The 22,257-nt window shown below is 44.3% G+C and overlaps 1 protein-coding gene across 7 annotated transcripts in view; it reads left to right on the forward strand.

The window, feature by feature from the left end:
* Positions 1-17,714, forward strand: part of CEMIP (cell migration inducing hyaluronidase 1) — a 174,425-nt gene extending 156,711 nt beyond the window's left edge. For 6 of the 7 annotated variants that reach the window (XM_083475311.1, XM_083475309.1, XM_083475310.1 and 3 more), the window contains exons 18-29: positions 684-815; positions 3,732-3,767; positions 3,878-4,033; positions 5,447-5,627; positions 7,040-7,255; positions 7,428-7,639; positions 8,307-8,492; positions 10,684-10,888; positions 11,781-11,864; positions 12,824-12,981; positions 15,045-15,145; positions 16,130-17,714. In XM_083475311.1, the coding sequence (XP_083331437.1) occupies positions 684-815; positions 3,732-3,767; positions 3,878-4,033; positions 5,447-5,627; positions 7,040-7,255; positions 7,428-7,639; positions 8,307-8,492; positions 10,684-10,888; positions 11,781-11,864; positions 12,824-12,981; positions 15,045-15,145; positions 16,130-16,257 (1,795 nt within the window). In that variant the 3' untranslated portion in view covers positions 16,258-17,714. Of the gene's footprint in view, positions 1-683; positions 816-3,731; positions 3,768-3,877; positions 4,034-5,446; positions 5,628-7,039; positions 7,256-7,427; positions 7,640-8,306; positions 8,493-10,683; positions 10,889-11,780; positions 11,865-12,823; positions 13,022-14,749; positions 15,146-16,129 lie in introns of those variants that run through there. The other variant, XM_083475313.1, reaches the window with a different exon arrangement.
* Positions 17,715-22,257: the final 4,543 nt, after the last annotated feature.

Raw genomic sequence — 22,257 nt, forward strand, 5'->3', positions numbered from 1 at the left:
GCTTTTCTTTTCCTCTGATGTTCAGTTGTAGAATTTGACTATACCTGAAAGTAGCCTAACTTGGTGGGCTGCATCTTTCTGTGGGTCCCTATCTGGTCCTTGCTGCCTCTGGGTGGACAAGCAATGCATACCCTCCAACATTTATCCAATGAAAACAGGAACATCTTACATAATAATTCTAATATTTATACCTCGCCCATCTGACTGGGTTGCCCCAGCCACTCTGGGCAGCTTCCAAAATATATTTAAAAACATAATAAAACATTAAACGTTTTTAAAAAACCTTTCCTACACAGGACTGCCTTCAGATGTCTCCTAAAGGTTGTCTAGATACTGATCTCCTTGGCGTGGGGAGGTTGCATAACTCCAACATTTACCCTCCAACATTTCTTTGATGAAAATAGGGACGTCCTAAGGAAAAGCGGGACATTCCAGGATCAAATCAGAACCTGGACAGCGTCTATAAATCTGGAACTGTCCCTGGAAAAGAGGGGCACTTGGAGGGTCTGGGAATGTCACGGGGTGACATGGGACCTCCTGTGGTGAACATTGGTCTGTAAATATTGGAAATAAATATACAGCATGGCCAAAGAAGCACCCCATGTTACCAGCTCTGAAATCTCTTGAGGGCCGCTGCTCTCCATGTTGCTGACCGCGTTTCCTTCCACTTGTTGCAATTCCAGATACAGCCCGCATAAGGACGCTGACCCTCTGAAGCCCAGAGAACCTGCTCTCATCCGACACTTCATTGCTTACAAGAACCAGGACCACGGCGCCTGGCTGAGGGGAGGAGATGTGTGGCTGGACGACTGCCAGTGAGTGTGGCCTCAGTTCAACCCTCCAGAGTTCAGCTGGGTGTTTATGGCGAGCAGAGGGCTGTGGGGCTAGGACTGTGTTGCTTGTTTATAACGCTCCGCATCTTTCATCCGGTGGAGATGAATGCAAAGAAAGGGAACCAGGAAGAAAGCAAACCAACCTTGCTGTTTTGCAGAAACAAACCCCTGAGCGCGAGGGTTGTCGAGTTGTTTGTGTGCATACGTGTGTGATTGAGACCCGTTACAATGAGCTGCGGCGGAAAAGGGACTTTAAATAAACCTTTTCTGCTTGAGCCTGAAATAAAATATAAGCAGCTGCGCCAATGGTTTTGTTTTATGTGGTAGCCTGTTATTGCCAAAAATTCCAGTGCCAGGGAGGTAAGACATAAGACAGTGCAGCATGTAGAAGGGTTGTGTAAATAACAGGCGGTTAGAGAGTCTGGAAATGGGAGCAGACGCTTCCTGTCTTCTCCTTCTCCGAGACAAGATTGTCAGGTTGTGCCCTGCAAATCTTACCTGTCTGTTGCATGGCTGCAAAGCGCCCCCCCCCCAATCCAGCAAAGAAAACTTTTAAGAGCTTAGGATCCTTCCTTATACTGGATCAGACCATTGATCCATCTAGCTCAGCACTGTTTGCACTGGCAGGCAGCGGCAGTTCAGGGTTTCCTGCAAAGGACCACCCCAGCCATAGTTGGGGATGGCAGGACTTGAACCCAGGGCCTTCTGCTACGGCCCTTCTTCAGTTAACCTCCTTGCCTTTCTCTGCCTCTGGCCCTTACACCCCTTGTTCCTTTGCTACCTGCTGCAGAGTCATATCAAAGCCATGCTTATTCTAACAGGCAGGAAGCTGCAACTTTCCACAACTTCTGCCATAGTGGAAATGGAGGGGAACCTAAAGCTGGGGCAGGGAACCTGTGGCGCTGTCAGATGATGGCAGACTACAAATCCCATCATCCCTGACTATTGGCAATGCTGGCTGAGGCTGATGTGGAGGTGGGAGCAAAGGGCTGCAGGTTCTCAGTGTTAAAAGAGACGAGGAAGCTCTCCTGATTGCAACCTGCCAACTCGGAGAGACAACCAGTCACATGTCTGAAGGCTTTCATTCATTTCCCCTGCAGTAATGTGCAGGGGAAGGTAGGTTTTGTGGGAAAGGGAGCCACCGGAACACTGCTCTCCAACAAATTCAATTTATCTGGTACAACCCCAAATTTGGGGGGCCTGCACCAATGGCGGCCAGTGCCTACAGGGACTGGTAGCGCGGAAGGCAGGGGCAACAGCCGCCATTGCCGCAGGGAGTGGGCAGTGCCAGCTAATTCTGACACAGCAATGGCGCATGTCACTCAAGAGACAGATGCTTAACAGTTGTCTCTCTATGCAGCTTTGATTTCATGCCACTGTTTGCAGGTGAGAACCATACCTGGCCATTTCCTTGCTCCGGACTCAATACCGATAGCTGCAAAAATTTTGATGCATGTTGATGGTGCTGAATGAATGATCCTGAACTATCACCTGCGTTTGCAGGTAACGCTAAGCCCAACCACGATCTGTAGCCAAGGTTGTTCTTAGCTACAGATTGTGGTAGAGGAAGAGGCAGCTGAACCAATATCCTGGGTTCAGACAATATGCCAGGCCAAATCTAACCTAAAAAGACTTGCGGGAGGAATAAAGTGAGTTCACGCTCCTCTCTGGAGGCCAGCATGTTTGAGTGGTCCTGGTATGCCATAGTTTGGCTTTCTGTGACGACTGAACAAAGCCAGAGTACCATACAAATAAGTAAAATTTGAGAAGGGTTATATAACACTGCAGCCACATGTGGTTGCTTCCAACTTTTTTCCTGTTTAGATGCCTTCTCCCTGCTGCCCCAAATGTCCTCAGAGCCAAGCTAATATCTCAAACCCGTCAGCAGAGCACAGAAGTATTTTCCATGTTGTTAAGTTTTTGGCAGCGTTTATTTCGGCAAAGTTCAAATCAGCCTCCAGCTCTCGTAACCTAGAGTTTTATAGACGTGGGGGTCTAGCCATTTTAATATTTGTTACTGTAATATATTACACCAGAACAATATATGCTAATGTGAATTGCAACACTCGACATCTTTCAACACTGACTAGACAGCCACGGTTGCTGCAGGAATTCTGCGCAAACGGTAGTCGTGTGACGTCTCTGCCCTCTTGTGGCGTAATAGCACCAGTGAAAGCAAATCTCTTTCGCCCCTCTGCTGTGCTTTCAATAAGTCACATTTATAATTGCCCTCTGTTCAGAGACATTTCTGCAGTCTGTGGAATTACTCCAGAGCAGGGATAGACAAATGTTTCCATTTGTTTCTCTCAGTTCCCTATTTTTCCAGTCTTCAGTTGTCTACATTTCCACATCAGTTTTAGATTTTATATCCTCATGAAAATTCATTAGTGTTTTAGTATGAATTTGTCCCTAATACAGTGGTACCTCGGGTTAAGTACTTAATTCGTTCCGGAGGTCTGTTCTTAACCTGAAACTGTTCTTAACCTGAAGCACCACTTTAGCTAATGGGGCCTCCTGCTGCCACCGCGCCGCCAGAGCCCAATTTCTGTTCTTATCCTGAAGCAAAGTTCTTAACCTGAAGCACTATTTCTGGGTTAGCGGAGTGTGTAACCTGAAGCGTATGTAACCTCAAGCATATGTAACCCGAGGTACCACTGTATACAATTTTTGCAAAGCCCATTTCCCTAATATTTTTTCATGTTGCTTTCACTGCTATGTGCATTTTCAAGCACACTTTATGCACCATAAGAAAAGCAAATGCCTCTATTTCCACATAATAGATGGGGGAGGGGAATAACCCGCATTGAAAGAAGGTGACCCAGTTTGTCATGTGTCAAAGCCTGGCCTTGAACCCAAGACCCACCAGGCATCTGTTCTAAAGTTCTCTTTTCCTTGCAGGTTTGCTGACAACGGCATCGGGCTCACTTTGGCCAGGTAAGTGCTCCTGGCGCTTCTACGTTTTCTTGTATTTTCACTTGCATAAGATGTTGAAAGCAGGATTTGACCAAAGCACTTCTGCTAACGTGCGATTCCATCCCTTCTAGTGGCGGAACATTCCCACACGACGACGGATCAAAGCAAGAGATAAAGAACAGCCTCTTTGTAGGTGAAAGTGGAAACCCAGGGACAGAAACAATGGACAACAATGTCTGGGGACCTGGAGGCCTGGACCACAGCGGACGGACTCTTCCCATTGGCCAGTGCGTCTTAAGTTTCTGTATTTTCCATTTTGTTCAGGTTTCCAGGAGAGTATAGGGCTTTGCTTCCCCCCACTCCAAATCACTGTGGATGGAGAAAACGGAAAAAGTTTTTTCCTCCCTCTCTCATAAAACTAGGAGTGAGACATTCAGCCAAACTGAATCTTGGTAGATTGAGGATGGACAAAAGAAAGTACCTTTTCACAAAGTGTGTAGGCTTTGGCCAATATTCTCTATCTGCTAGCGCAAGGGTTCTTAGGCCAGCGGACAGAAGCATTTTCTGTTGTGCAACAGAGGGAATATTGTGGCGCAGAGTGCACTATTTCACAATACGTAAAGGTAAAGGGACCCCTGACCATTAGGTCCAGTTGTGACCGACTCTGGGGTTGCGGCGCTCATCTCGCTTTATTGGCCGAGGGAGCCGGCGTACAGCTTCCGGGTCATGTGGCCAGCATGACTAAGCCGCTTCTGGTGAACCAGAGCAGCGCATGGAAATGCCATTTACCTTCCCACCCGAGCGGTACCTATTTATCTACTTGCACTTTGACATGCTTTCGAACTGCTAGGTTGGCAGGAGCAGGGACCAAGCAAAGGGAGCTCACCCCATCGCAGGGATACGAACCGCCAACCTTCTGACTGGCAAGTCCTAGGCTCTGTGGTTTAACCCACAGCGCCACCCGCATCCCAATTTCACAATAGTTACCAGCAAACTACTTGTGCATTCTCTTGTGCAACCACGTCCCACAGGCCCAAACATTTCACCAGTGGAACAAGCATTCTGCTGAGGGACTCTTAACTTTGCGTTATGTTGGATGCAACCCATCTTCTCCACCCCCTCCCCCTATTCCAGAGTTGGTATTTAGGGCTTGGCTTCATGCCCAGGAGGCTCTGGAGCGTCCTGGCCAATTTAAAACCACCTCCGACAAAGAGCCGCATTTTTATTTCACGTCTTTTAATGGCTCTGTGTTTAATGTTGTATTTCGGAGCTCATTAAGTCTCTGTTTTGGGATGTTATCCCTGCAATGACTGAATGAATGAGTAATAAGGCAGCTGACCACTTAAGAGACCAGAGAGCAAGCTCAAATTTTGCTTTTGATTGGCTTGCGGATATTATTCCTTTTTTTAGGTTGGTGGCCTAACTTTCCCGCAAAGCTCCTTCTAAGAATGCCAAGCAAATATGTATGATCTGCCAAGGCATGAGAGACCCCGAGTTGAACTTGTTAAGAATCACAAGGTTTTCCTCATATATATAAAAAGACCTAGCAGATTATAGAAGCTAGTTTTTCCAGTGGAGTGTGAAATTGTCAGCTGAAGCTCATGTATAGCTACAATGCAATCTATGTTTACAGTGGCAACTCACTGCAAGGAGACTAATAACTTCTCTCTCTCTTTTTATTTTTAAAAAACGTGCTTTAGGAATTTCCCAATTAGAGGCATTCAGTTTTACGATGGGCCCATCAATGTCCAGAACTGCACCTTCCGAAAGTTTGCCGCGTTGGAAGGCCGTCACACCAGCGCTTTGGCGTTCCGCCTTAACAATGTTTGGCAGAGCTGCCCCAACAACAACGTCACAAACGTATTCTTTGAGGATGTCCCGGTGAGTTGGCTTTCAACGCGGGCTCACCGTCGCAGGGCTCAGTGCATGCAGAGGGAGGACATTTTGCAATGGAAGAATCGCATTCCTTCACTGGCCACCTTCTGAGGGTCACATGGCAGTGGTGGGCGGGGCAACAGGTGCACCTCATATTGCTGTACAGTGGGCTGTAATCTAGCCATACAAAAGTCAGAGGTTCCTACATGTACATCTCTCCAGGAAAGCAAGAGGCCTTATTACAGTTTAAGGACACAGTCCTGCCAGGCTAAGGAACTGGAGAAATGCAAGGACTGGAGAGGGGGGTGGCCTGTGAGGAAGATGTGGCCTGTAAGAAGGTGGGGCATAAAGAGAGTCCTGAGGACCAGAAGCCGTTTGCTCCTTGGCCTGAGGTTCTCCACCCTTGGCTTAGCAAAATTATTATTATTAGTGAATCTAGTATTACACTTGTACCTTGGAAGTCAAACAGAATCCGTTCTGAAAGTCCGTTTGACTTCCAAAACGTTCGGAAAGCAAAGCGTGGCTTCTGATTGGCTACAGGAAGCTCCTGCAGCCAATCAGAAGCCACAGAAGCCCCGTCAGATGTTTGGGTTCCAAAGAACATTGGCAAACCGGAACACTCACTTCCGGGTTTGCAGCGTTCGGAAGCCAAAACGTCTGAGTACCAAGGCGTTTGGGATCCAAGGTACGACTGTATTGCTATTACTATTATTTATTACATTAGTCATTTTTTTGCCATAGCAACTCAAAATGACTTACAATATTTTAAGCAATACATACATAAAAACTGGCATTTTTTTTAAAAAAACCGCTACATTAAACTTCCCACCCATGCAAAAAGCCAGATAGTAAAAAGCCAAAGGCCTTATTAAAAAGGATTCTTTTTGCCTGACATCTAAAGATATGTAACATTGGCATCAGGAAAACTTCCCTGGGGAGAACATTCGACAAGCGGGATGCCACCATTGAGAAGGGCGGTTCTCATGTTGCTGCTCGCCAGACCTCGCATGGAGCATGGGGCACACCAAGAAGGGTCTCAGATGACAATTTCAGGGTCCGGCTGAGTTCATGTGGGGAGAGACTTCCCTTGAGGTCTTGCACCATATAAGACTTCATAGGTCCAAGCCAGAGCTTCAAATTGGGCCTGGAAACTAATTGACAGGATTTCAGAATGGGTAGCCCTCAAGCTGTTTTGAACTCCACGATCAGTCCCAGAGTCCATGGCCAAGATTCCAGGACAACTCACACAGGGCTGCCGTGTTCTTTTCAGGGCACAAATGGACTGCAGAAAAATAGGGAGCTTCTGTGTTAAGCTCTGAATATTTTTTTGGGTGGGGGGGAGGGATAGCTCCAAGAAGTTACTAAGCTATCGGTTCAGAATTAATTGGTTAATGTGTCATATTTTCCCTTCTGTTCAGATAACCTCTCGAGTGTTTTTCGGAGAACCAGGACCTTGGTTCAATGGGCTGGATATGGATGGGGATAAAACATCTGTTTTCCATGATGTTGACGGCTCTGTATCTGAATATCCTGGGTCCTATCTTATAAAGGAAGATAATTGGCTGATTAGGCACCCAGACTGTATTGATGTCCCTGACTGGAGGGGTTCTATCTGTAGTGGTCGATATGCACAGGTAAGACTGATGGGCATGTTCAGAATTTGGATCTTGCTGGCTCACAGTTCTTTCGCATTTCTGATTTCCACAGCAGATCATTGCTGTGGGGTTACTGGTCTCTTCCCTATGCATGTTCTTCTTCCTTAAAGCTCTTTAAAAGGAAGTAAGTTTTGCTTTGCTTTGATTTCAGGTGTACATCCAAGCCTACAAATCAGCCAACCTGAGAATGAAAATAATAAAAAACGACCATTACGGACATCCTCTGTACTTGGAGGGGGCTCTGAGTAAGAGTGCCCACTACCAGCAATATCAGCCTGTGATCACTCTACAAAAGGGCTACACCATCCATTGGGACAAGACTGCTCCCGAGGAACTGGCTATCTGGCTCATTAACTTCAACAAGTGAGTGTGTGGCCCGTAAAAAACAGCATTTCGATTGGGGAATATAGCTTCAAGTTGCTAAAGAAAGCCGGGGTGTGTGATGATGATGATGTTATAATAGCCACTGCATTCTTCCAGGCCTGACATCATTGTTCCAGGAAACCCTCTGCAAGTTTTACCATCTTCTCACCTAAACATCCAAGTCCCCTTAGAATGGATGTAAAGAAGTCATGCGATAAATATTTGAGGCACTGCGTGGGCCAAGTTAATCCCTGACTCATAGAAGGTGGTGGCTCGCTACAGAGAAATTGCTCTGTATTGCTATAAGGGATCTTTAGATTCTTTGGAATTGACTCTGCCCAGCATGTAAACATTTAGCCCAGGCATGTCCAAAGTCCGTTTTGGGGGCCTAATCTGGCCCGCCAGTCGATTTAATCCGGCCCCCATGGCAGTATATGTCCTGCGGTAAAATCCTTAAAAAAGCAACTTCAATCCTGAAAAGCTCAACAACTTCACACAGGTTCACTTAATCAAATCTGGCCCTCTTTGAATTTTTTTTAGCCAGTTTGCAAGTAAATGTATTTTATTTTTGGAGTGAGTGGAATTTGACTTGCGACATGTTCCAGAAAAATCATAGTCTCAGAGCTTGGGGTTGTTATTGTTGCAATCATCACCATTATCGTTTTAGGAATGACTGGATCCAAGTTGGGCTTTGCTATCCTAAAGGGACGACGTTTTCCATTCTCTCCGACATCCACGATCGCCTTTTGAAGAAAACCAGCAAAACAGGGACATTCTACCAGGCTCATGAGATGGACAAGCTTGAGTATCGATATGCTTCCAAGGGATACTACTATTGGGATGAGGACACTGGGTAAGGAAACAGCAAGCATGCCCCGTGTCCTAAAGCTCTCTGAAGCACAGAATTGCTATGGAGGATTGCAGAGATATGTTGGGTGCAGGATTGTTTTTAACGGATGCACAAATGACATCCTTGTGTCTAGCCTATATGCCATTGTAATGGGTTTGAGTTACTCGTGCGTAAATTGTCCCCGTTAGGGGGCTTAATCGCCTTGGTTAAACCGTCCAGACTGCACAGCCCATCTCAGCGTGGCTGCCTCAGTCGCTAGCAGAATCTGACTGTGGGCGTTTCTTAAACCTTTTCCAGCATAAAAGCTGTTTGACTCCCAGTCGTCTCCGCCTTTCATTGCGCGGGAGTCTTCTGCGCAGGGAGGGCGTGGGTAGTGGAGGACCAGTGCTCTCCTCACTGACGTCCAGGGAAGAATCCCGGAGCTCTCCCTCCGCTTCCCCCATTTCCCCTCCTTGATCCCTGGTGTTACGCCGATTTCCTTCCTCCTCTACCAAGCTGCGTCTCCCCCTAGTGCTGGTACCTTCTCCTGCAGAATCGGGGAGCCTCTCCTTCGCCTTTCGCTCTGATGGCAGTTCCCTGACAGCCATCTTTCAGATTCAGCTCCGGTGGCAATTTCCCCGTCTTTGGTGATCATTCCTCTTCAACAAGCAAAGCCATGCCATTTTGGGTCCCTCTTCACTTATGGCAGATTTTTGACCACCTTGTCATATGGAATGATCGATTTGCATAAGAACGTAATTTGGGGATCAGCCCAATGGCTGAGTCCAGCATCCTGGGATCACAAGAGCCAGCCAGATGACCCAATGCAAAGCCCATGAAGAGAATTTGAGCACAACAGTGCTATCGCTGCTTGCGATTCCCAGAAATTCAGAGACACACTACTTCTGACAATGGAGGTGGAGCATACCCATTATGGCTAGTAACCACTGTAGCCATGATTTCCTTTGTACCCTCTGTTTTTTAAAATAATGGGGGCCTAATAGAATCCTCATTGGGACTCGGGTGGCGCTGTGGGTTAAACCACAGAGCCTAGGACTAGCAGTGAGCTGCAGTGTGCGTGGCAGATCACTGTGCCTGCCGGTCTTCAGCCACCTGCTATCTTCATTTCCTCAAAAATGCCTTTGTGCCTACGTGGGGCCTGGGGCCACTTGGAGGAAATGAAAATGGGAGATAGCTGGAGCTTTGGCTGCCAGAGAACTTTGCTTCATGCCAAGCTGCCCAAAAAGTGTTGTTTTGTTTAAAGCAAGCGGGCAGCAGTGGAAACATGGAAAAGTGGAGGTCATTGACTGTAGCAATAAGGATTACCGTATTTTTCGCCCAACAGGGCGCACCATCCCATAGGGCACACCTAGTTGGTTTTTTTTGGGGGGGGAATAAAGAAAAAAATTATTTCCCCCCCCAGGCGCGGGGCTAGGGTGGGGGAAGCCCGAGCTTCCCCCAACCCTAGCCCCCTGAACAGACTGCTATCCCCAGGCTTGCGGACAGCAGTCCGAAGCCCGGGGTGCGCTTCCTGAAGCCTGGAGAGTGAGAGGGGTCGGTGCGCACCGACCCCTCTCGCTCTCCAGGCTTCAGCGAAAGCCTGCATTCGCCCCATAGGACGCACACACATTTCCCCTTCATTTTTGGAGGGGGAAAAGTGCGTCCTATAGGGCGGAAAATACGGTAGATAAATAAGATCAGCCCCAGCACCCAAGTTTTGAAAAGAAAAAGCTGGCCATCAGTGGCAGTGAAGGGACTGGGTGCCGGCTGGGAGATTTTGTACAAAACAGCTGGAGGGCACCAAGCTGGTGCTGTCTGTCTTACATACAGACTTGTAAATGTCAAATTTCTTGAGCAGCCTCTAATAGTATGAGATGTAGTAGTTGCACCTGGAAGTGAGAATGATGCATAAGAGAGCACCTGCCTGGGATGGATGAATAGAAATGCATAATTCACACATAATTCATTTAAAGCACACTCAATGCACATATAAAGCTCCCCCCCCCAAAAAAAAAGATGTTTCCCCCTTCCAGAGATACAGTTCCAACATCCTTAACAAACCGGTTCCCAGGATTCTTTGGCAAGAGCAATGCGCTTTAATGGTGCAGTGGAAGGGTTTAATATCTGCCATTTTCAGGATGAGCTTCATCCTGTTCCGGCTACGGCAGCGTCACAGAGTCAGGGACACTCACAGCTCTTCCATCTTTTCCCAAAGGTTGCTGTTTCTCAAGTTAAAGGCTCAGCACGAAAAGGAGCCATTTGCCTTCTGCTCCGTCAGAGGTTGCGAGCGAATCAGGATTAAAGCCAATATCCCCAGGAAAGCAGGGTCCAGCGACTGCCAAGCGAGAGCCTACCCAAAATATGAAGAGCAACCTTCAGTGGATGTGCCGATGCCCAAAAAGTTGCCAAGCACACACCTGGTAAAGTAGCTGATTTACTGTTGCCATTTTCCTAGGTCTTTGTTTCTGATTAAATCAGTGGATAATTTTCCTTCTGGAAGCTCATCAAACATACAGTGGTACCTCTGGTTGCAAACGGGATCCATTCCGGAGGCCCGTTCGCAACATGAAAGGAACGCAACCCGCAGCGGCGCATCTGCGCACGTGCGGGTTGCGATTCGCCGCTTCTGCGCATGTTATTTTGTGCATCTGCGCATGTGCGAGTGGCGAAACATGGAAGTAACCCTTTCTGGTACTTCTGGGTCGCCGGAGGACACAACCTGAAAAAACGTAACATGAAACAAACGTAACATGTGTGACTGTACTTCAGTCCCATTTTATGGGCAAAGTCTTAGTTTGCCCAAAGTGGAAAATCAACATTGTTGTTGAGAAACTAGGAAGCTGCTACGTACTGAATTAGACCATTAGTCCACCTAGTGTAATATTGGCTACACTGGCTGGAAGCAGCTCTCCAGGGTTTCATCTTTGCTGTGTGCTACCTTTTCAAGGGTCGGGGGGGGGGAATACCTGGGATTATACCTTTAGGGTAGGGGGAGCAGTGTACAACAGCTCTCCTCCACTAGCTGTCAGAAGCTATTGCAAGAGGGGGTCCAGAATGCGCTCTATTTGCCTCCAAACGTTCTGAATGTCCCTTGTCAGATTTGTAGATCACTCCACGTAAGACTCCCCCAAAATTGCCAAGGAGTTAAATTTCTGGCAAGACATAAACTTTGGACGCCTCATTTGAAATAATGAACCACAAAATGTGTGAGTGTAACTGCCAGAATAAATGTATGTTTGAAAAAAAGCATGTCTAGAAGAATGGTTTTGAAAGTCAATAGATATACCAACTTTATTTTCTGTTTGAAACCAGAACAAGGACCATTTTGTAGAACTGAAGCTGGACAGCTACAAGACCAAATACTTCCATCTCAGGGATGATTTTGCGTATATCTCAGTAAGTCTTTCTTTGCTCTTGAGTAATATGCTGTATTTTTAACACACTATGTTTTAGAAACTTTTCATTATATTTTAACATAGCCAAAAGTCGTCTTCTATGGGGCACAATTTGTAACAGAATATATATAAAATACACAGTCGAGGAAAGAAACTCGAAATAATTGAGAAAACTAACAGATCTAACAAAGGCTTATCTGGAAGAATCTATATTTGTTCCTGAATTCTTTTAAAGTACTGTTGAATGGAATCTAAATGGATTTCGTATTACTAGCAAGGCAAGTTGATATTTAGAATTGGGCTTAATTTTCTACCAAATCATAATTATAGCTGGACTTTGATGTTTGTTTTTATACATGAACACACGCTCCTTGGTTGGTATAAATATTATTTTTTTACATTTCGCTGCAATTTGGAACCAGTCTTATTTTTATAGCAGCAATAAGCTTGCCAATTTGTTGCTTTCTTGTCCTAATGCCCAACAAGACTGCCTTAGAATCAAGGGGAGGGGGGAGGAATATCCTGTAAGTTTTTAATATGCTATTATTACTCAGTGCTTTGGTCTGTTGGGACATCTCGCCAGCCTGTTTTGCCACATCATTTTCTAGCAATACTTTTGAGCATTACTTGTTAAAAAAAAAGTTTTATGGGGTTGCTAGATACTTTATATTTCATTTCCCTGCCCCCTTTCCATCAGTGTTTCCAGATACTTAATACATATGAAAATGGGGTGTGTGAAATACATAAATTTTGACCAATTTCCAGTGTTGCACCTTAAATCAACAACACAAAGTTAAACGTAAAAGTTTGAAAATTTTCGTATTTCGAGGTCTGCCTCTTTTTCTTTTCTTTATTTCATACACAATATTTCAAATCAGCCTCTACTTCTGAAAATCCAAAATTATCAACTGTTACTGCTCTGGTCTCCCTGATAACAGCAAGAACTGATTTGTTTCCCAGGTTGACGGCAGGAAATTTTATCTCTCCGAAGATGGTATCCAAGTAGTTGTGATCAATGGGCATGATGGGAGATTTGTTGACCGGATGAATTTCAAAAACTCCGTTCTACAGGGAATCCCAGCACAGATGATCAACTATGTCAATAACATTCGGGAAAAGTAAGTTAATGAGAAAGGAGGGCATTCAAGTTCTGGAAAAGTGGGTAAACTCTTTGAGCAACATTGGGGGAAAAACCCAACTTTCATGCAACAAAGTTCGATGGAAGCTCTTTGCCCTGTCCCTTGGAACCAGATCCAACCACTTGTGGGCCAGAAGGTGTTGAGGAGGGAGCATCTCTTACTGGAACCTTACATGTAATACCTTGAACTGTGCAGGTGGCTCCTTATATACTTGTGCTGTGTATATGGTGTTCTACGTTGTCAGCTTTAATTACAGAGGTACAGTGATACCTCTGGATGCGAATGGGATCCGTTCCGGAGCCCCGTTCGCATCCTGAGCAGAACGCAACCTGCGTCTGTGTTGCCGCTTCTGCGCATGACATCATTTTCAGCATCTGCGCATGCACGAGCGGCGAAACCCGGAAGTAACCTGTTCCATTACTTCCGGGTCGCCGCGGGACGCAACCTGAAAACACTCAACCTGAAGCATATTTAACCCAAGGTATGACTGTACAGTGGTACCACGGGTTACATACACTTCAGGTTACAGACTCCGCTAACCCAGAAATAGTACCTTGGGTTAAGAACTTTGCTTCAGGATGAGAACAGAAATCGTGATCCAGCGGCGTGGCAGCAGCAGGAGGTCCCATTAGCTAAAGTGGTGCTTCAGGTTAATAGCAGTTTCAGGTTAAGAACGGACCTCCGGAACGAATTAAGTACTTAACCCGAGGTACCACTGTATACGTTTTCTGGAAGTGTGGAGAGGCAGAGACTGAAGCACAGCGGGTGGGGGGGAGCAGTGGAGTTCTGGATAAAAGCAGGCGATTAGCACTCCTTGAGCCAAACCATCATTGATGAGTATGCAGTGAGACAGTTGACTCCCAGGGGTAGTCAACCTTTTTATACCTGCCTCCCACTAATGAATCTTTCTTGATGGTAAAAATTTCCTTACCGCCCACCTGTGCTTGATGAAAGGAGGGTTCAGTTTGTGCCGTAGAACCCCCTACCACCCACCTAGAATCCTGAAACGCCCACTAGTGGGCGGTAGGGACCAGGTTAACAACCCCTGGGCTACACAAAGTCAGCACAGAACAGGGACGCAAATGTTCTGGCGTTGCAAGAGGAAAGGATGGCCAGGAAGAGAGCGATCATGAAAATAACTAATTATAGGAAGGCTTGAACATCTTAACTGGTTCAAGCTTGCATGTGAAAGCAAAAATAAATAAATAAATAAAATAAAATAAAATCTGAAAGATGGAGCACTCAACAGAAATTCGGTTTTGCACCGAATTTTGCGGCATAGATCTTGGCTCAAAATATGCCCCCAAATATTTATTCTGGGGTAAAATTCATACAAATCTTGCGATTCCCCACAAAAATAAATCTGTGCAGAATAACACAGAAACAGGATGCAACATATTTATCAATACAGTACATACAAAACAAACATGAACCAGAAAAAGGACTTGATTTGAGAGTGGAAATTGCTCCATCCTGTTTAATGTTAAAGACAGGTGTGGTAAATCCCATTCTGCACTAACCCTCATTTAATAAAATGTACCGACTGTGTTACTGGTGGGGAAATAAAATAAACCTCAATGTGGTTTACAAATTCATTGTTAGTTACGCTTTTTGATACGGTATTGGGTAGGCATTTGCTGTATCAAGGCAAAATGCATCCAGAGATATTTAATCCCCCCCCCCAAAAAAAAAATAAGTCTGTGTTCTGGCACATATGGACTAAGCATTCTTGGGATGTATGGAACAGCTGGAAAACCTAGTGGTTGTAGATGTAGCCTAACAAGCCATATTCTGTCGTATAGCAGCCATGTGATTTTCTCATTGCTCCTGCAAACATTATACATACCATTTCTGATAACAGATGTAAGGTGACCTAATTGGATGTGCTTGTTAATCTTCAGAATAAATTATGCATGCCTGGCGAGACATGATTGAATTGATACAGGGACCAGCACCCCAGAGTTGCACAAGTAGTAGCTTTTACCAAATTAAATCACTCAGTGGAAGAATAGATGGTTTATGGATGCCTTTGTCTCCTGTAGTTCTATAGTGGTGATGACATCTAAAGGAAGGTTCGTTTCAAGAGGTCCGTGGACTACCGTCCTGGAGAAACTTGGAGCACAGAGGGGCTTTAAATTGAAAGGTAACGAGCTATTTTATAAAAGAACCTTTGTTACAGTTACATTTCCAAGAATTAATAAGGATGTTTAAAAGTGTTTACTGTGTTCTTCAATCTTTGGCCCCCAGGTGATCATCCCTGACCACTGGCTAGGGATGATGGGAGCTGTAGTCCAACAGCTGGGGACCACAGGACAGTGGGCTAGAGGAAGTGTTGTACCACTTCAGATTTCAGGCTCAGCAGAACTGAGCTGCTGGATCTCCATTGAGTTTAAAGATGCAAAGGCTTAGGGAATTCATGGGGAGAGAACAGTACCTCAAAAAGCAAAATAATTTTTAGGAAGGGAGAATACCTCTTTAACGAAACAGGCAGCACACCTTTGGGCTTTTGTGTTGGAATGGCACTCTGAAATAAGATACTGAAATCAGGTGGTTGTTGTTTTTTATTTAACGATCCTCAGAATTATTTCTTTGCATCCCCAAGCATGCTTGCATTTATCTTGCCAAAGTTTGGGTTCTTCTCATTTGGGCAAGACTTCAGTTTTCAGAGAGAGGCTTTCATGCTTTGAATAGCTTCTTTGCCTCTGTTCTTTAGCCATGCCTGCATCCTCTTGGCCTTGGTGGGATCTTTCCTGATCTGCATTATACATTCTAGCTGAGCTTCCATTATTGTGGTTTTAAGCATTCGCCAAACATTATGGAGAGAAGTGACCCCCTGACTTTATCATTCAACTTCCTTTTTTTTAAAGCCAGTACCTTCATTTTTGAGAAGCCTCCCCTTTTGAAGTCAAAGGTGACTATGTTGGACTTCCTTGGCAGCTGCCCCCTTAGAGACATGTTGTATTTGATAGCACCATGATCAGAGTTCCCAATCGGTTCAAGAAGACTTATATCATACACCAGGTTCTCGGCACCATTTAAAATTATGTCCATGGTTGCCTCCTTTCTTGCTGGTTCCAAAGCAGTCATTTGGAGGTACTCAACTATCCTTTTTTTCCCTTTCGTTCAGATAAAATGGGTTTTGTTGGATACAAGGGCACCTTCCGGCCCTTCTGGGTTACGCTGAAGACAGATGACGAAGCAGTGAGGATTTTCCAAGCTCTGCCAGTTCCAGTGGTAAAGAAAATGAAACTGTGAGAAAGAGACCTGTATTGTGTGTTCCTGCTCATTAGCACGCCCTCAATGGAAAATGCGTTGAGGCACATGGCGTGCTCAAGATGTAGTATATTTTGATGATGTACATAGAAAAAACCTTATTGTGAATGGGTTAAATGGCCACATCAGACAACCAACATTCCGTAGGCAGTCCAGGATACAGTTAGTAATAGGTCTGTTCCTCTCGCAAGCGTATTTGCGATAAGAAAGGTTTGATTTCACATCATGTTGCCTTGGTGTACTGCAATGGTCTCCTCCATGTCTGTCTGTAGGAGTCTCAGGTTTTGAATCAGTAGAAATGTACAAAGTGTTCCTTCTCCGGTCTCAACTTTCCAGTCTCAACTTTCAGACACCTACTCAGGAAAAAAACATGCACTTCTAAGTTGAGCTCCTGGCTATGTATATATGAAGATTTAAGCAGAAGTCAGTATCAGACACAACGGCAAAAACTGAAAATGCTTTGTTGATCTCTTCACCAACTTTCTGGTGTGCTGGTATTCAATGTCAGCAGGACACTTCATAAGCACCGACTGATATCCTATTTCTGCCTGTGCATCAGCGATCCACTGAATACCTGAATGCTGCAGTTTTTCAGGGTATTGCAGAGGTTGCTGGATCTTCACAAAGAGTCCCTTGTGACAAAGGACCAAATCACTGTGGCCAAGGATCAGCTTATGAAGGACAAATGTTATCAGTTTCTCAAAGAAAAAAATTGTGCTTGGGCTTCCTGCTACCAGCCACTTTTTTATTAATAAAAGCACATCAAAGTATGTCCCCCTCACCCTGCCAATATGTAACTGCTTCAGAAGTGAGGCTGTCACCCAGAAAGCTTTTTTAAAAAAAGAATTAAAAAGGGAGGAGAAAATATTTATGGGTCATCAACAAACTGCCTTCAATGTGTGCTTTTTTTTTAATTGAGTGACTGACTGGTCTCTACTAGTAACTAACCATTCGCAATCTGTAAAATTGCTTTTCAAAGGTTGCATTGTAGAAATACTGCTTTCTGAGAGCCTTGGGGAGGGTTGTGTCTGTGTGTTTGTCACTCCAAGTATTCTACCCGAAATAGCTGGTCCTTTTTCGGAACTAGATGTATAGTGTTTTGTATATTTTCTTAAAGCTCCTGCTGAAAAAGATTTAATTTTCTATTAATTTATTGCAAAAGGCACAAAGAAGATTAAAGCTGAAGAGATAAATGCTGTTATGGGAATTTTTTTTTATATACAATAGGGTAAGGTCATGGAAATGTTTCTTCAGCTAATCTGCTTTGCACTTGAAAACTTCAAAGGGCTGTAGAATGTGGTACTTCCCTTGGCAGCCTGTTTTGTATGAGGACAAAAACTCTTGGAATGTTACTTCCAAATGTTTTCGCTTACAACTTAATTAACATTTAGTTGTTTGGAATACACATTTATTGGAATAAAATTTCAATGCAACTCTTACATGCGTGTGTACCGTTTACTGTGTTGGATTATTTTATCACAATGAACTGATAGCACAGACCATCATCAGCCACAAACAATTGATCTAAACCTGCCAGCAAAATGCACATTGTCAAGTCTAAAGATGGTGTCATGTCACTTAGACCCTACCCCAAAGGTGTGTAGCATCAGTAATCCCACCATGAGACTATTTCCCTTTACTGCCACAACCCTCCGTGGCAGGAGGCCCTTCAGATCCAGAACCTTGACTTATCCAGGTATAACTGCCTGTTTGTTACACTCCCTCTCCTCTCCACAATGGAGAGGCCAGCAAAGAGCGAGGAGAAACTGTGCTGACATTTGCAATAAAGACCATGGCTCCTTGTGTAGGTACCATGTTACCTGGTCAATTCTTTTCTGTCAGCAGCTCTCCAGCTTCTTGGGCAGAAGGCTCCATCATCACCTGCTTTACAGGCTAAAAAGTCTGACTTTGAACATGGTAATTCTGTCCCTCTTAAATGAGCAGGGCCAGCCCAAGGTACTTTTGCCACTTGAGGCACAGCACAAAATAAAACAAAAACACACACCCCTTCCATACACAGAAGCTGACAAGCTCTCTTAAATCAAAGGTGAACTCAAGCAATCTCCACTTTCCCAAACGAGATAACCATCCATTAAAATTCACACTTCCAAGTTTTGCAATACAGTTCTCTAGCCACATAACGTGTACAAAAATGTACACAGTGAGGTAAAGTATGCATTTTCTTTTGCATATTTTCACTAACATACAAAAATACATTGTATTAGGGGAAATCGCTTTGCAAAAAAACCCATGTACTAGGCAAAACTGCATTAGGAGAAACTCACATTAAAACACTGGTGAGTTTTCATGAGAATTTGTTTAAAAAAATAACCTCGAACTGATATGAAAATGTGGAAAACGAGAAAGAATACTAAAAATAAAAATAGAGAAACTGAAGTTGACAGATTCACCCATCCCTAACCTGCACCATTTGAATTATTTTATATTGTTCACGATCACAAGATTCCCATGCACAGAGGTGTTGTAAGCCTCCTCTAGTTTTTTCAGGTCTGGATAGAGAAGTATATATACTGAAGGCACCAATTACAAAGGGAAGGGTGATTGGTTCCTTACAACAAATTGGTGCATATTCACCAATGTGCCCTATAGAGCAGAAATGTAAACAATCCTGCACTTTGGTCCCAAGCAACTGAAATACCAAGGGCAGAAATCCTGTCCAAACTGTTGCTCCATCTCAGGCATGTCCAACAGGTAGATTGTGATCTACTGGTAGATCACCAGACATCAGTAGTAGACCGCAAGATGCTTAGTGGACCCCCCCCCCCCAAGAAAGCTTTGGTTCCCCTAAAATAAGCTCAACAACTTTACCTTCCCCCCCAAAAAAAGCTCAACAACTTCGCCTGTCAGTAACAATGGGTAGATCACAGCCAGTATTTTTATAATGTGAGTAGATCACAGTCTCTTTGGAGTTGGACGTGCCTGATCTATCTAAAATGACAGCCCTGCCTGGGGTTTTTACTCAGTCACTGCTCCTTTCTACAAATCTAATTCACACACTTAAAATCACCACTGATATTTTAAGTTTAGAACAGAGATGAAGCGCACAAAACTCACAGCGTGTGGGTCTAAAGAAATTTTAAAAAATTGAAAACCTGGCCAAGGCACTTGAAAACCTGCTAGGTGGCCATTCTGGAAGGGAAAGCAAGCAAATACAATCAGACTTGGACTTCAACAGCAGAAATTTACTGTGACATTTCCTTATGCTTGACCACCCTCTAGTGGTTTGCTGCTGATAACAGAGCATATCCACCACCTACATCTCATAGACTTAAAAGATTTAACTCCAGACAGAATTCCCGCTGCTATAAATGCAAGGAAACCCAAAGACAAAGGTAAACTTGAAAGATGAACACAAGATGCAAGCAGCAGCTGCAGAAACATCCTGCCAAAGCTCCAGGCACTCATAAGGCAAGAGGAAGTTTGCTTAAGCAAAGAAAAGCTCTCATGGGATCCACCTGAGGGACTTGACTACATGAAGAGAACGGCACACATGGTCACACCAAGGCCACTTCCAAGGGGTTTTAATGCCAGAAATAGTCAAGCTAGCTGGTGATACTTTAAAAATGCAGCTAATTTCTTATTTCTTCTGTATTTACATAAACACAGTAAGAACAACCCAATATTGCCTCTCTCCCCCATGCCCCCATCCCTTTGGTGGGGCTTATTTGAGACATTTGGCTCTGAAGATTGGGGAAAGTAGAACTGTTTGTTGGCTGTTAGACTAGTGAAAGTTATGAATAATTTCTTTTATGTAACTGACCGTCAGAAAGTTGGACGGTCTTTTCTCCCTTCTCCCTTCCCTTCTTTCATCCTTCCATCACTCTCTTTTTATTTGGGGTCCTCTGTTCTGGGCCATTATCCAAGGATTACACGCACTCAAAGCTGGTGGAAGAGCCCTGTGTGAGAGGCAGGGAAAGGAAGACTTTCCAGAGTGAGAAACTGAGAAGAAAATTCCCAGGTGAGAACTAGCAGAGTCCACCACTTTCAGTGTGAGACGAGGGTTAAGAGACGACTTTGAGAGAGGAGACTGCATTTTTCTCTTCTTTCTCTTTTTGTTTTTAGTTTCTTTTATCATTGTATTACGAAAAAGCTCTAATAAAATCTTGAGGCGCCTTATTTTCTGCAACCAACATTGCGTGTTTACTCAGAAGGAAGTTCCACTGTGTTCAGTGGTGTCTGTCTCCTAGTAAGCGTGTTTAGATTTGCAGCCCATGGGTGGAGGTGGTTTCTGGGAAGGCAGCCATCATAAACCAGGTAGGGTAGGAAGCTTGTGGTTATTCTTGACCTCTCTAACTTCATGCCATTTAAGCCCTTATTGCCTTAAAACTTTATTAAAGTTTCATTACTGTAAGCCTGCACCTTGGATTCATTTCCATGCAGCTAAATACCAAGTGTATCATGTGATAAAAAACCACAAGATGGTATCCACTTCAAACACACTACAAATATTTTCTATCTGGGTTCTAGAACTACTTCAGGCTCACTCTAGAGCTTGTATACCTCCTGTGGAATTTGTTTTACTTTTAACAGCAGACTTCTGTCATGCAACATCCAGAAGAATATGTTTAAAGTTAAAATGAAAAGAAAGAAAGATGTTAACTGATTAAGTTAATTTTATGAGAAACTTAGTTTTGGAAAACTGTTACAATGATATACATTGAAACTCAGCTAGGGGGATTTGAGGAAGTCAAGTAACAATGTTACTAAGATTGGATTAAGTATAACTAAGATCTATGTTTGTTTCAAAATTTTGGAAAATCAATAAAAAAAACTTGGGGGGGGGGGACAAAAAACATCCAGCTTCTTCTAAATGTTCAGATTAAAAACATGTTTGCCACATGACGTAGGGCCACTGTCAGAGAGACATGGGATTTCCAAAAGCATTCGGGAGATAAAAAGGTAAAGGTAAAGGGACCCCTGACCATTAGGTCCAGTCGTGACCGACTCTGGGGTTGCGGCGCTCATCTCGCTTTATTGTGTCTGCAGACAGCTTCCGGGTCATGTGGCCAGCAGGACTAAGCAGCTTCTGGCGAACTAGAGCAGCGCACAGAAACGCCGTTTACCTTCCCGCTGGATCTACCTATTTATCTACTTGCACTTTGTGCTTTCGAACTGCTAGGTTGGCAGAAGCTGGGACCAAACAACAGGAGCTCACCCCATCACGGGGATTCGAACCGCCGACCTTCTGATTGGCAAGTCCTAGGCTCTGTGGTTTAACCCACAGCGCCACCCACGTCCCTATTCGGGAGATACATAGCAGCTAATTAGAAAAAAGGTACATTTTTCCTGTATTTATGTAAACTCCTACATTAATAGTGTTCTGTGTACAGAAAGTGTTCTGATTTATGGTACACATTTGATTTTCCTGTTCCTACATTTTCACCGTTACTTGAATGAGTCGCCCTTTAAGTCCCACCCGTCACTCACCAAATCTGCTACAAAGAACAGAATTACCTCTGTCTCTTCGCCGCAGTGCTGACAAGAGTGGATGTCACTGGCCATACGCCAACCGAAGAGATGAAAGCAAGATCAGATTCTCTGTCAAAGGAAGCTTTGTCCTTGAAATGGCTGTAGGTTTCACAACAATGGCATTAATCAAGCTGAGAAAAATAGTTTCGCTCTGGCTGCTCATCTACTTACCTGTGTATGAAAGCTGCCTTATACCAAGTCAGGCCACTAGTTGGTCAAAGTAATAGTTTTCTCTATTCCAACTACTAATGGGTCTTAGAGAGTTTCAAGCAGATGTCTTCTCAGTTGTGTTAAGTCCGCTCTCTTTCCCCTGCCTCCCTCCACTTGAATTGGGGAGTCTGCACATGCAAAGAAGATGTTGGAGTTATGGGCCCCATAAGTAGAAAATGTCTAACAAATTAAAACACACCTGGTTGCCCTTAAATAGTCAAAGAAACTGACAAAATCAATTCTGAATAATTCATCTTGCAGAGCCACTCTTCTATAACTTTC

This window comes from Podarcis liolepis (assembly GCF_965112155.1).
Source record: "Podarcis liolepis genome assembly, chromosome: 14".
NCBI lineage: Eukaryota > Metazoa > Chordata > Lepidosauria > Squamata > Lacertidae > Podarcis > Podarcis liolepis.